The sequence below is a fragment of the Meleagris gallopavo genome, chromosome 2 (assembly GCF_000146605.3).
Source record: "Meleagris gallopavo isolate NT-WF06-2002-E0010 breed Aviagen turkey brand Nicholas breeding stock chromosome 2, Turkey_5.1, whole genome shotgun sequence".
Taxonomy (NCBI): Eukaryota; Metazoa; Chordata; class Aves; order Galliformes; family Phasianidae; genus Meleagris; species Meleagris gallopavo.
The window spans coordinates 48,317,650-48,331,143 of record NC_015012.2 but is presented as its reverse complement, the minus strand read 5'-3'; the positions used below and the strand labels follow the sequence as shown (position 1 = coordinate 48,331,143).

Sequence of the window (13,494 nt, the reverse complement as noted above, 5' to 3'; positions counted from 1 at the left end):
CTGAGGGGCCGGGAGAGGGAGACCCCCGCAGCACCAAAGTGGTTTGGGGTCGATAAGGAAATCCCTTTTGGGACTATGTCTTTTAGGAGTAGAAAATACTGGAGGAGGGGAGAGGTTTGCCTCCTGCAGTGCACATGGGTGTGTTACAGAGATAGCTGGTTTTGTGTTCACACAGTGTAGGCCAAAGTATAGTTAATGAGGGAAGATGTGGCTATTGACAGAAGCTCATGAGAAACCTCTTTTAGTCTGGATTGCATGCAGTGATGGTGCAGAAAGGACGAGTGCATTGCAACAGAAGTGTAGTGTCCGTATGCTCTCTGGTATGTTTCGCAACTCCCCAGAGGTGAAACCTGCTGAAATATCTGACAGACACGGCTGTGCCTGGGGCTTTGGCAACCATATTTTCAACCATATTCCTACTGGGAAAGAGTGCTTCTAAGGGCTACTACTAGTCTGCTGTCATAAACTACATTTCACAAATTTGTGAGTGCCTAAGTAAATTATCTACCTGATGCTGAGGGAACCTCCAGTGCTCATCTCTGCGAGGAATAATTATTTATGTGGTTTTAGGGAAATAATAGTACGTGCTGCTTCTGGCTGCTTGCCAGTGCTTCTCAAGTACAGAGCCTGTTGAAGGACTGCTAACAGGCGCACAGTTTCCTGTTGTAGTACTGGTGATGGACTGCTGGCTTTCTCCAGTTCTGAGAAGCAGTTTCACAATTTTTGTGTGCACTTTTAACACTTCCACAAGTTTTAGATGCCAGCAAGCTATACTAAATTATTGCCAACAGACAGGTGAAAATGGGGTGCTATGTAACCGAATGCCAGTTAGAAATGTTTTGTATCTGTTTGTTTATTGTACTAACCTTCATGTGGTGAATTACAGGATAAAAATGGCATATGAGATACACTATTAACATTTGTATGGGGCCAGGATTTAGACTCTATGATCCTTCTGTGTCCGTTCCAACTCGGCATATTCTATGATTTCCTGAAGAAGTCACTTTTTATTTTTTTTCTGGTCTGAGCCCATATCTATATGGAATGCAGTAATGTTGAAAACATAGGAGTTTCCACTGAGAAGAGGAGCTATCCAGAAGGATCATGGTGCTGCATCTTGCACTGAGCCAACTGGAATCTACACAAACCATTTAAATGTAAAAGGAGAAGTAATAATCTCTTCATGTCCCTCATTTTTCTTTAATTGCTATTCCTTAGAGTTCAGGTTTTTTATTTGTTCAAATGTTTGTTTTTGATACTATCATCGTGGGGTCAGAGTGGGCTAAGGCTCTCAGGGAAGGAGGAGCTGCACCCTGATAGCATGTAAGTGCTTTGGGGAGAGCATAGGAGCACCAGGCCCTGGAGAGGATGTGGCTGGGTGAGGCATTGAACCAGGCATGAGGCACTGGAGAAGTCCTGTGATCTGCATGGGTCTGCAGGGTTTCTGTATGTCCAGCCCCAAGAAACGTTTGTACATTCACCATTCAGACAGACACTGTGCTAATCAACCTGGGTACACGTTGCTAATGGAAATGAGTTGACGCTGAAGTTGTGGTTGCACTTATTAGAAAAGTACATGCATCAGCACACACAAATATTCAACTACTTCCTTGTTACCATGGCTAGTGTTAGAGTTTTTGTGTGTCCTTAGAGGTCACAATAATAACAGCAGCAGGTTACCTCTGAAGGAACTGAACTTTCACCTTTGTTTCACTAAAAGGAAGAGATTTAATGAGGAAAACTTTTTTTTTTTTCCTGCTTTTCCAATCATATGACAGCTATGTCTGTCCTTTGTGCGCATATTCTACTCCAAATAAGCTTTCTTGCTTAGGACATGAACAGAAATAGTAAGGAATCAATACTTGTTTATCTGAAACTCTGTCTGAACCACCCTTTCCTGAGGTCCTTCAGTGTTTTCTATTTTGGTGGTGTGGTGTTTTTTTGTTTGTTTGTTTTACAGATGTATCTCTGCAGAAGCCTTTGGCTCCAGGTCTTACTATGCCACAGGAATCCTACGTGCTATATCACTATTAAAATAGAAATATCAGAAGCATATTCCTAGTATTAAATGTCTTATGAATTATATCCTAACTTCACTCTGCCTTATTTGCTTATGTATTGTGACCTCTGATCTTAATCTTTGCACGTCTTTGTCTGTGCACATAGTAAGCTCTTTGAGGCAAAGATTATGTCCTGTGTTTGTAGAAGGTAATAAGCTACTGATCCTCATTCTCCTGCTGCTATCAACATCTATATAAACTATAATATACTCCTTCAGAATTTGAACAGCAGAATTACAGAAATGTAGCATACACTGTTTAACTTTTCATATCAGAAAGATTGTGAATGACCTTGCTTTGAATTTAGCAATCTATATTCTGCAAATTTTTTCTCAAGAAAATTGTCTACCTTCTATTTTCTACTGCAGCACTTTGCATGCTCAGTTCAAATGGAAAGACAGTTTTAAAGACAAGAGTTTCATAATACTGCTGGAATTTTGCTCATCTTCCCCAATAAACATAATCGAAAGTGAAATTAAAAAGCTCACTTGCTCAAATGCAGGCATGTACACAGCTGTGTGAGTGATAGGGGTCCTATAGATGATTTTTAAACCTCAGTCTAGTTATATGTAAAGAACAGAAAAGTTGTGTTCGACATATGCCACAGATTTATATATCAGATTTGCAAAATATCTTTAATTTTCCATATTAGTTGCTGCTGCAGACTTTCTGCAAAATGAAGAATTACGTTCTGTGCCAAACAAAGCTAAAACTAGAGGAACTGAAATAATCTAGAGATCCAGAAGGTGTTTAAATGTTGTGGGTTTCTTTCTAGAAAAGCAAATTTCAATGTATGTTACAAACCTCCAAGTAACTACTGCATATCAAGTCAGTTTGTGGTTGGATGGTCAGTGAGAACATGTTTCACTCTTCCTATTTCAGTGTGCTCTTTGTTTTGAAGGTTGTAGTCTGTCTCTTCCACCCTTTTTCAAAAGCAATCCATGAAGTAGAGAAAGGAAGCACAAAGTGACAGTGTTGGGAATTGGAGACCATCCTATCAAAAACACCTTTCAGAGCCAAAATTACATTTTTCCATGATCTCTTACATGGTGCATAGTTATATCCCATTGAACTTGGGAAGGTTCCAGTATATCAACTTGTGATACTGTACAGTACTGAAATGAACAACTCCAGCTAAGTAATTCAGTCATCTATAACAATTAACGAAGTGACTCTTCTGTTAGACTGAAAGAACAGCAACAAGCTACCATTCTTTATTTATTTATTATCAGTATTTTTTAAAGATGGCATAAGTATCATTTTGAACCACTCTAATCCACTTTTTCATCCTAGCTCCTTATTTGGATATGTCCAGTAGGGACCACTTCCTCCTTGACAGATGCATTCAAATATGTTTACAATTGGGTTCTTAATTCACATTCACAAATTTTCAGTATTCTGGGATGAATTTTATCAAACTCTTCCACTTTTAGCTTTGATTTTGTTTCAAATGGTGTTGTTTCTAATTCTGCTATGCTTCTGTCTCAACTTGATCTTATTTTCTACTTTCTTTTTACTTGTCTGGCCAAGACCTTTTGCTTCCTGTCCATACTTTCTTAGTCTTACTCAGATGGACTTCCAGCATGTCTCCATTCTCATTGACAACACACTGTGACAGAGCTCTTCACTTGTCATCTTTTATTTCTGCCTTCTTATTGTAGATATTGTAAATAAATTAGCTGGTTCTATGATTATTTGGTGTAGAAACCTGCATTTATGATCTTCAGAAGATATTGGTTCCTACCTTTATGTAAATATTTTATTCTAGATTAGTATGAGGGTCACTGCTGTCTCAGAGAATCACATCACTTTCAGTAGCATTTATGATGCTGGCAGCATTGCAAAGACCTCTAAGGTTTCTGAAAATGAAACCTATGGACTTACAGCACTACAACAGTAAGCAGTACTTGGTGAGGCACTGGAACAAGTTGCCCAGAGGATCTATGCATATGACATTCCTGGAGGTGTTCAAAGCTAAGCTGGATGGGGCTTTGAGCAACCTGGTACAGTGGGAAGCATCCTGTCCATGACAGGGAGGTTCAAATTAAATGAACTTCAAGATTCCTACAAACCAAACCACTCTGTGATTCTGTGATTCTATGATCCTTTCCTAGAAATGATTTTTGACTTGATCAATTCTATACCACGGTTTCTTTCAGCAGTGAAGTGTGCCTCTTTAACATGTAGTGCTGCTCTAGCAATCAGACTTGTCTCTGCCTTTCCTAAGATTTTGTTCTATTCATGTGCTATATTTATTTCAGTTATTCCACTGTTTTTTTTTTTTATCTGTGTAACAATGACTTCTAGCTGCAGTACTTTCTTGCATTTACTAGTCTGTTTTTTGTCTTCTCAAATCTAGTCTTGATACAATCTATACTTTCAGACAGGCAAGAAACAGTCTGCTGGGACCTGGGACTTTCTTTCTCTTACCAGTATATTTACTTTTTCTTCCCCTCTGTGTTTAACCTTCTTATCTTGCCCACTGCTCCTATAACTGGATATTATAGAAATCTAAAGCTCTGTTTTCAGGTACAGCCCTCTATTTGAGACCTGTATTTAAAATTCATTCTTTGAGGAATAAATACGCTTCCAGTGAATATCTCTGTAGCTGTGCCTCCCCAACTCTCTTTCACAGCTTGAATTTCTAAATCACTGGCTCATTGTTCTCCTTTTTCTGGGAGAGTCCCAGTGGAGATAATCCATGCCTTCACAGAGTAGGAATCTCCCTCAGGTTACTATATGTGGCATCAGACTGATGTATGGGAAATCTGCAATTTCTGCTGATATGAAGGAATCAGATAATTTTTTACACTTATTTATGTTAGGCTTATTGCCATTAATAGACATCTGATAAGCTGTCTTCTCTTATCAAATATCCCCTTGGTTTTCTGGAACCATTGTACTGGCACACAGTGTTTTCCACTGACATGCTTTATACACTCTAAGAACTTAAAGATAAAATAAGACCTTTTCTTTCCAGTTGTACTCTAAGTTTAACAATAAGGGAAAATATATTCTCTTATTTAACTTCAGATTGTTCAAAGCATTCTAAAGCACATTGGAAAGAAGAGAATTAAACCAGGTACTTGGAAAATGGAACCCGTAATAGATCTAGTGTTTTTCTTACATCTTCCATAGAAGAGACATCCTAATTTTCTGAAAGTTGAAGATAGAAAAAATACAGTACAGATAATTTAAAAATCAATATTGCCATAGCATAAGAGAAAAAACGTTCACATTGCCTCTTTTCATCTGAACTCACACTATGAGGTATTCGTGCTGGAGAATGGTGTCAGTGTAACTTTATCCATTAACTACCGATAGATGACAAACATAATTAAAAATATCTTATTTACTTGCAAAATTTCTCCTTTTCACTCGTGTGTTCATTCTCTGAATGTTCAAACCTAACAATTAAATATTAAAAATAAGGAATACACATGTGTTCCATACTAACACGTGGAATAGTTCATGTAGTCCTTCAGGTCTACTTTGGGCTAAGATTTATGACATATAGACTATGTCTTAAAATGTGCATTTTGAGAGCATATCCGTTTGAAAATATATATTTGTGTCTGGTACTAAAATAAAAAAAATATCCTCTTATCACAAAAGACTTCATGTAAAAGCCATGCGTACATATTCTGTAATAGATATGATAAGATTTACAGATCTGAAAAACATTTTTTTCTGTTGGAAATAAAAGATATTTTGATGAAGGCATTAATTATTTGTAGAAGTCAGAAAAAAACTTTTCCACTGTATTTCACTGAAAAGCTGACTATGCACATAGGTCTTTTTGCTCTTTGAAGCTTTTGGTGTTGGCTAGACAGGTGAAAAGGCTGCATGAAGCTTTGCTTTATTTATTTCTCTGATGTGCTCTTAGCTGTGGCTTTCTGCCCATGAAAGTAACTTGTGATTACACAAAAATCTTTCTTTTACGGAGTAATTGAGTTTCCTTCTTTAAATGAATTAATTCCCTCTGCTTGCAATAGAGTTTTTGATTGGAGAATTGTAGTTAAAACCACAGTAGTGGTTGTAGTTAGATTTTTATTTTATAGTATCTAATATTTAATATCAGCTAGATTAATTATTAATTACTAGACTGCCATTTATCCTTGCACAGTGACTCAGCCTACTGCACGAAAAGATTAAACATATATCTTCATTGCAATTTCCCAGACACATTTAACTTGGAGTTGGGTCAGTGTCTTTCACAGCTTCTCTAAATTGGTTCATTTACAACTGATTTACATCAGCTGATGAGTGGCTATTTAGAAAATAAAAAGCTGATATCCTAGTACTGTTGTTGTATAGCTTTCATGATCTCTCTTGAGCTTTGGTTTGGCAGCCATGTGTCTTTTGCACTCCCTCTGATTTAAGGTTAGCTTAGGTCTGCCGAGCTGCACTTTCACATCTGAAATGCAAGGTAAACATCTCATAAAATCTGTAGTGACAGAGAAAACAAGGAGTTCTTAAATTCAGGCAGGGTTGGAAGGGTCAGAGAAGGAAATGTCAAAATGTGATTTCCTCTGACAGACCATACATGTTGATGTGGTTCCTTTGGGGTAGTTCAATATGACCAAAGCAGCACAGTCTGAAGGCTCCTCTGCTGTATGCTGGAAACTGTGTGCTGTGGCAGACCTTTGGACTAGGAGAAGGGGACAGTGCACAATGCCTGTGACCCCATTTGTATGTAGCTCTGATATGGATCAACTTCTTAGCACCTTAAATTTGGGGTGAGGCCAGGTTATATAGTATGAGTGCTGTTGTTCTTTTTGTCTGTATGCCCAGTTCTTCACTAATGGGGAGCTAGGTATGCATTTCTACAGCATGTACTGGCTTCTCAGAAGCTAGGAAATTATTTGATAACATTCGCTGCAGAATTGAATATGATTCTTTTTAGAATTCTTTTTTTATCATCATGTAGGTCTTTTTATAGTTACATTAGTGCTAAGGTTTTGTACTAGTTCAGAGCCTTCAGTGCTAAATAACACATAGTACAACACTGCCATATGATATAAAAGAGAATGTAAGTTTAATTTTATTTAATAGTAAAGTATGGGAACCTCAATACTTCAGATTAGAGTACACAGTCTAGTGGTGTTATAATGTTATAAAATGACATCGTGTGTTCCTTTATAACATGATGGAATACAATGAGATTTGTACAGCTTTTGGATTTTACAAGTGATTTCAGTTTTCCTTCTTCATACATAATATTATTTACTTTAAGAAATAGTATAGTATTACTTTTAATATGTACAATGTTATCTCTATTTCTAAAACGTATCCATAAGCACCCTCGTGAAAGCACTGATATCATGTGCATTGCCAATTGTTTTTAATGATTTGCTTTTGCTGTTTTATTCCATGGGTGATTGCCAAACAAGCTTTCAGCATTAACTGTGTCTTTGGCTGGAGCATAATGTATGTGCAAGACACACCACTCCTGTTAAAATAGCTATTAAGACTTCATTTCACAGAACTGGTTAAAGTTCCTTCTGGACCTTCATATTCTCTCTTCCAGGTGCTGGAGTTGCTTGTGAGGACAGTGCTGCTGCCAGACCCTGTGAGTGCTTGTGTGGGTCAGAGGCAGCTGTAACTTGTCCAGGCTGGTTGTGCTGAGGCTGAATGCTGGAAGGGGGCACTTGGAGGTTGGCACCTCACCAAGGCCAGTGGCTTGGATCTGTCAGTGGAGGGTGACTTGCTGCAAAGAGATCATGGCCTCATCCCGACTCGTGACAAGATCTAGGGACATTGCTAATGTCATGCAACGGCTTCAAGGTAAGAGATGGTCTCTGGCTTTTGCTTTTGTTTATTCATTAATAAATTGAAGTTCCTACTCTTTACACAGTCAGGACAGTATTTAATTATGAAGTTTACTAGTTCTTCTAAACTTATCTATCAGAAAATATACACAGTGTATCTGAAAAATTCTGATTATGAGTTCTCTAGCACATAATTCATTGTAATGTTTAAAAGCCGGTATTATTATGAGCCTGAATCCAGGGTCAGACTCTGATGCTGTTTCTGCTGCAAGATCAGGTTGTACATCAATTTTCTCATGGAGAAGAGAACAGAAAACATATCTATCATTGTATGGGGCTGCTGAATCACGGCCTGAACCTCTGATAGATCACCTGAGGCGAGCAATGAGTCAGCCACGGGAGCACAGGTGAAGGCAAATCACCTGTGCTGCAGGAAGGGGTGGAGCCTGGCTCCACCTCTCCTAGACCCATTTAAGAGCTGACTGCCAGTGGGGAAGGATCTCTCTGGAGATCTCCTCCATCGGAATTCATCTCGAGCCCAGGACAGGGTGAGTGACTTTCTCTCATTTCTCCAATATAAATTATATTAGCCAAGCTCCTGGATATATATGTATGTATGTCTGTATGTATGTATGTATATATGTATGTATATATATGTATGTATGTGTATATATATGTATGTATATATAAGTGTGTGTGTATGTGTGTGTGTATATGTATACACCATCTGTATACAATTGATTATACAATCATCTTCTCAGTTATGAAGTCTATGTGTACAGTCTTTACCAATAAACTAGTATTTTCTAGTATTACTTCTTTTCTCCAAAGATGAACCAGATCTCATTGTGTTGTTAAGCACTGAAGAATTCATAACTTAATGAGCTAATAATTGGTACTGAAGTCAGTGATGTTTAAAGTATATTATTACAGGATGTTGTTGTTGAGTATTCACTTTTAAAAATTTTTTTTCTTATTTCTATGAGGTTACTATCTTAATTTTTCAAAATCATACGTAAATGCTGCAGTTAAAATTTTGCATTCAGAACTTATGCTTTTATTAGTTTGTTTCTGGTCAATACCTCTATCGCCAGTGCTGAGTAAAGCTTACTTTCTGTTTAATTTCAAGCTTAACCATAAATCACTGAAGCTACTACCCTCTTCTTCATCTTCTATACCTGGAAACTTTATTTTCCCATAGTTTTCTTTTTTTTTTTTCTTATGTGATAGGATTTCTGAACTTGTCTTCTCAGTCACCAGATGCAACTAGCACGCGTGACTTCTATGTAGTCTCAATAGAGAAACATGAGAATAAGTGAGGATACAAATTTTGTCCTATTTAGGCTGGAAAAAGCAATTCTCCAACTCCAAGATACATACTTCAGCCTCATGATTTTTTTGTGATTACTTATTTTCCCTGTATTTTTATTTGTCTGCAATTTCTTAGGCTGAAATCTTGAATAACTGTTGTTCAAAGTGCCCACAAATGTAGAATAAAGAAATATTCCTTGCCTGGAGAATTTGTAGTTTAAATGCTAGGTTAGACACTCAAGACAGATGCAAATATGCACAAGGAAAAAAATGAGACAACCTGGGTCACAGAACAGACGGGGGTCTCAGTTTGTGTGTATACACATACACAGCAGGTTCTTAATCAGGATTTCTGGAGGGTGGGGAAAAAAAGATGTGAAGAAAGAAATTATTATAGAACTGTCAACCATTTTGAGTAAAATAACAGAGATACTTTAAGGTTATAAAGACAAATCATAAGCGAAAAGGATAGGGTGCTTCTGGGGAGTTCATCCAGGCTGGTACTCTGAAGCTGTGAATCAAGAGGATTCTACAGGAACATTAAAAATTATGTGGACTATTAATTGTCAAGTTACTTTTTACTACTTTTCTAAATATCTAAGAAGTTGTTAGTGATGAAATGGCTGTTTTGTTTATTTGCCTTGTTTTTTCTAGTTATTTAATCATTTTTCTTTTTTCAGTATATTTTTTTATATTGAAATCTGATATCAGATTCAGAATACTTTTGGTTATTGTTTTTGGATATCAAATAAAAGTAAAAAAACTTTTGAAGATCATTTAGAAGAAAACAAAACATGTGAAACTAAAAACATACTTGTCATTGTATGTTAGTTTGAAGTCATAGTTGTAACTGGATTCTTTGCTCCTCAGATAAAATTGATTCAGCTTAGTATTGCTGTGATCTGGGCTTTGCTGCAGAAGCACTTCTTCAGCAATGTTTTGCCTTTGCCAAGGCTGGAGTGCTTGGAGCCTAAGTCTTTTTTTAGTTTATATTTCTGCATTATGGATGAGCAGACAGTCAGCACTGCGACTACTTTAGCTCTTTTGTGTTAAGATTACCTTTCAGAAATTGTAATTAACTGGAACAGGAGCAAGAATGGACTTAGGAACAGGAAGAGATTTCATGGCATGTTTGCATGGCATCCCATTGTCTGTGTGGTTGGAACAGGATGCTTAGCGCCAGATCACAGTGGACTTGACCGTATTCACAGTGACAGATGCTTTGGGGGGAGCCTCCATCAATGCAGAGTCACAGTTCAGACGTACAATGCCTGCTTTTGTACCTGGCTATGAGCTAAGTCAGGGGAGCATTTCTTGTATGATATTGTTGGAGGGTGCTGTAGGATGTCAGTACTGGAAAGTCATCGGGATTGTGAGACGGAGGTAAAGCCAGTCTTGGTCCTCACTCCACATTGTTGTTTCATATTCACTTTGCAAGTTTTCAATGATTTTTTTGTGGTGGGAGGTGTAGAAGAGGCCAGAAAAATGCTTCTCGTCACTGAGATTCTCAACACCAGTTTGAAGTCTCAAGTGAATATGCTGTGTGTGAATAGAACTGTATCAATTTTCCTAAAAACTGTCAAAAGATAAATGTAAAATCAGCTATTGATTTTTTTTAATCATTTATTATGATGTAGTAGCAAGTGTAAATTTTTTTTTTTCCCCACAATATCACTGCCTCAGAAATTCACTTGGGACAAACAGTCATGAAGATGAGCTGCATATGAAGCTGCAAGCATGTAGCAATCTGTCATATATTTGTGCATATGCAAACATCAACCACAGTTTTGCAGTTTCTTACCCAGGAGAATGGTGGATCTAGTCCTTTAAACCAAGGCTTATAGGGTGAGGAGAGAGGTGGACATTAAGTAAGATTTATATTTTCTAATTTCATCATCCCTGTCACTCTAATAAAAAACGTCACGTAGGGCTATCTATTATAGCTCAGTCTGCAGTCTGAGGAGAGAAAGGCATCTCCAGAAGGTGCACTATATCCTGTCATGGGCATCTGGATTAATGAAGGTATTTTTGAAACAGATATCCATCCCAGAATATTTTTTTATTCTGGGAATTTTATGACACGTGTAATAAGCAATGGTTGTATTAAAGAATGACCATATCACAATTGGTTAACCACAACTAGTAACATACATAGTTGCTCCCATATCATTCTTTTGCTATTCAAGTACACTTTGGGGTGAGTGACATCTTTCTACCTCTGTGTACTGCTTAACCTTTCCTCTATGCTGGCTCTAATGGTCTGCCCTGTAAGTGTAGCTGCTAAGAGAATTGACAGTGTAGAGGAGATATATGAATTTTTGATTGCAGAGTTTATATGTGAAGACTCTCATATTTGAGGTACTACAGGGTAAACTGATGACATCCTTTAGAGTCTTTGCATAATTTATTCCTTGCTAACACAGCTCAAGGATTCCTACTGTACCTTTTGCTTCTTTACTTTTTCACATTACTCACAAAAGCACTCACTAAGCCTGAGCAGAACTGGTGTACACCATCAGTTGAAGTCACATTCCTGGAATTCTTTGGGGTTATTCAAATGAGTAAATGGCACAGAGAAGTAAAATGTCACAAAGGCTCTATTCCTTCATTTAGGGGGAATGCCAGCTTTGCATTATAGGTAGTCATACATTAAAGATTCTTACAATGCTTTTAGTAGCTACAAAAATAAAAGCAGGCAGTGCTAGAAAACAAGCTAGTAAAAGCTTTGTGATGTCTGGCATCAAGATAATGTATTTTCCCTAAGTACTTCACTCACAGACAAACTGCAGTCATAGTGTTTTCTGAAAGAAAAAAGGTAGGGTCCCACTCTTCCAGGCACTGTCTCATATGTTGGCCTCCTCTTGCTGGCTTGTAGGATGATAGCAGAAGAGTCACTATATCATACTACTGCAGAAGGCATTTCTCCTTCCCACTTTTCTCTTCCTCCATTTATTCTAACTTCCCATTTAGTAGTCTATGCAAGATAGAGATGTTTCTGAGTGGCATTGTGTTAGTTATTGGGTGGTCCATTTAGTCAAATAGGACATTTTTGTGGATTGCTAAAATTCAGCCTGCATTGTAATCCTAATTTATAAAACACTCAAATTAAATTGCTCTGGTATCACTGATACTTTTTTATTTGAATCTCATTCAATAAAACCATTTCTATGGTGTACAATGTACAGCAATTAAAACAATATTCTGTTATAAGACACACATTTTGTATATCTTGCAAATGGCATGAAACCTTAGAAAAACTTCTCAATCTTCTGTTTAGTTCTGTGTTGTGCTACTGTTCTGATAAGACCCAAGCTCATCTGGGCTCAGGGCAGTGTTGTGCTTTCATAAAAGCCCTGCAGAGAGACTTTATAGTGCTGAAAAACTCTCAGTGGGAAAGAAAGAAACTTGGCCATTCATGAAGGCCAGCTATGATGGAAAGTAGCCACAGTTGCTCTAGTAACCTTCATAACTCTCCTGAGAAATTTAACACGGGTCAAATTAGCTTAAAATTCCATCATTTTATTTAAATTTATCTACAAGTAAATATTATCTGTAGTTTAATTTTAATGCTCTCCTTATGGTCACACTATTCATATAATGCTGGATCTGTTTGGGGTTTTCAATTCTTTTATTATTTTCCTTCTCTTCCTTTCCTTTCACATCCTAGCATCTTTTCTTTTCCATTCTGTTGTAGCGGTAGCCATTAGTCACATGCTAGACTTTTTTCTTTTAGCTGATAAGTACTTCGTTAATAAATACTTTCATCAACCTTTCTCTCTGATTGTTTTCTCTATAAGTAAACAGTGCCAAGAACTGCAGTTTAACACTAAGCTAAGCTGATTTAACAGATACCTGCTACTGAAAGCAAGCTTGCTTTGCTGCAAGCATGTTTCCAACTTTCTTTCCACCAGTGCTACTTCTCTTAAATCTGAACCAGATGAAAAAGACAGATGGTTTGTAAAGGTTGGGTGAGCACCTGGTGGTTCCTCCCTTTTGCGTTTGTCACTCAAAATGGAACATCACATTTTTAAATGCAATATTGAAAGTACATTCCTGGTCAGGATTGGAATGTTGCACAAGTTATGCAGTAGAGTTTTACCCTCGCATCACAAATACTTCCCTGGTTAAAATTTCTGTCCAGTTTGCTGACGCATGCTGGTTCCACATAGTTTCACTGCTGCTGTTCCTTTGCAATCCTTCACACTCTGAATTGTTCCACCTAGATTTCTGCAACTGTCCTGAGATTTAGAAGATTTTTGAGTCAGAAAAAATGACAATGTAAACTAATTATTAGTCTCTCATGTGAGCAAGTCTTGGAACTAAAGCAATTAACTACACACTGATAGTAGGCT

The 13,494-nt window shown here is 37.4% G+C and overlaps 1 protein-coding gene across 9 annotated transcripts in view; it reads left to right on the top strand.

The window, feature by feature from the left end:
* SYNE1 (spectrin repeat containing nuclear envelope protein 1) overlaps positions 1–13,494 on the top strand; it is a 286,469-nt gene that overhangs the window by 364 nt on the left and 272,611 nt on the right. For all 9 annotated transcript variants that reach the window (XM_010707196.3, XM_019612919.2, XM_010707198.3 and 6 more), the window contains exon 2: positions 7,591–7,847. In XM_010707196.3, coding sequence (XP_010705498.1) covers positions 7,784–7,847 — 64 coding nt within the window. In that variant the 5' untranslated portion in view covers positions 7,591–7,783. The remainder of the gene's footprint in view (positions 1–7,590; positions 7,848–13,494) is intronic.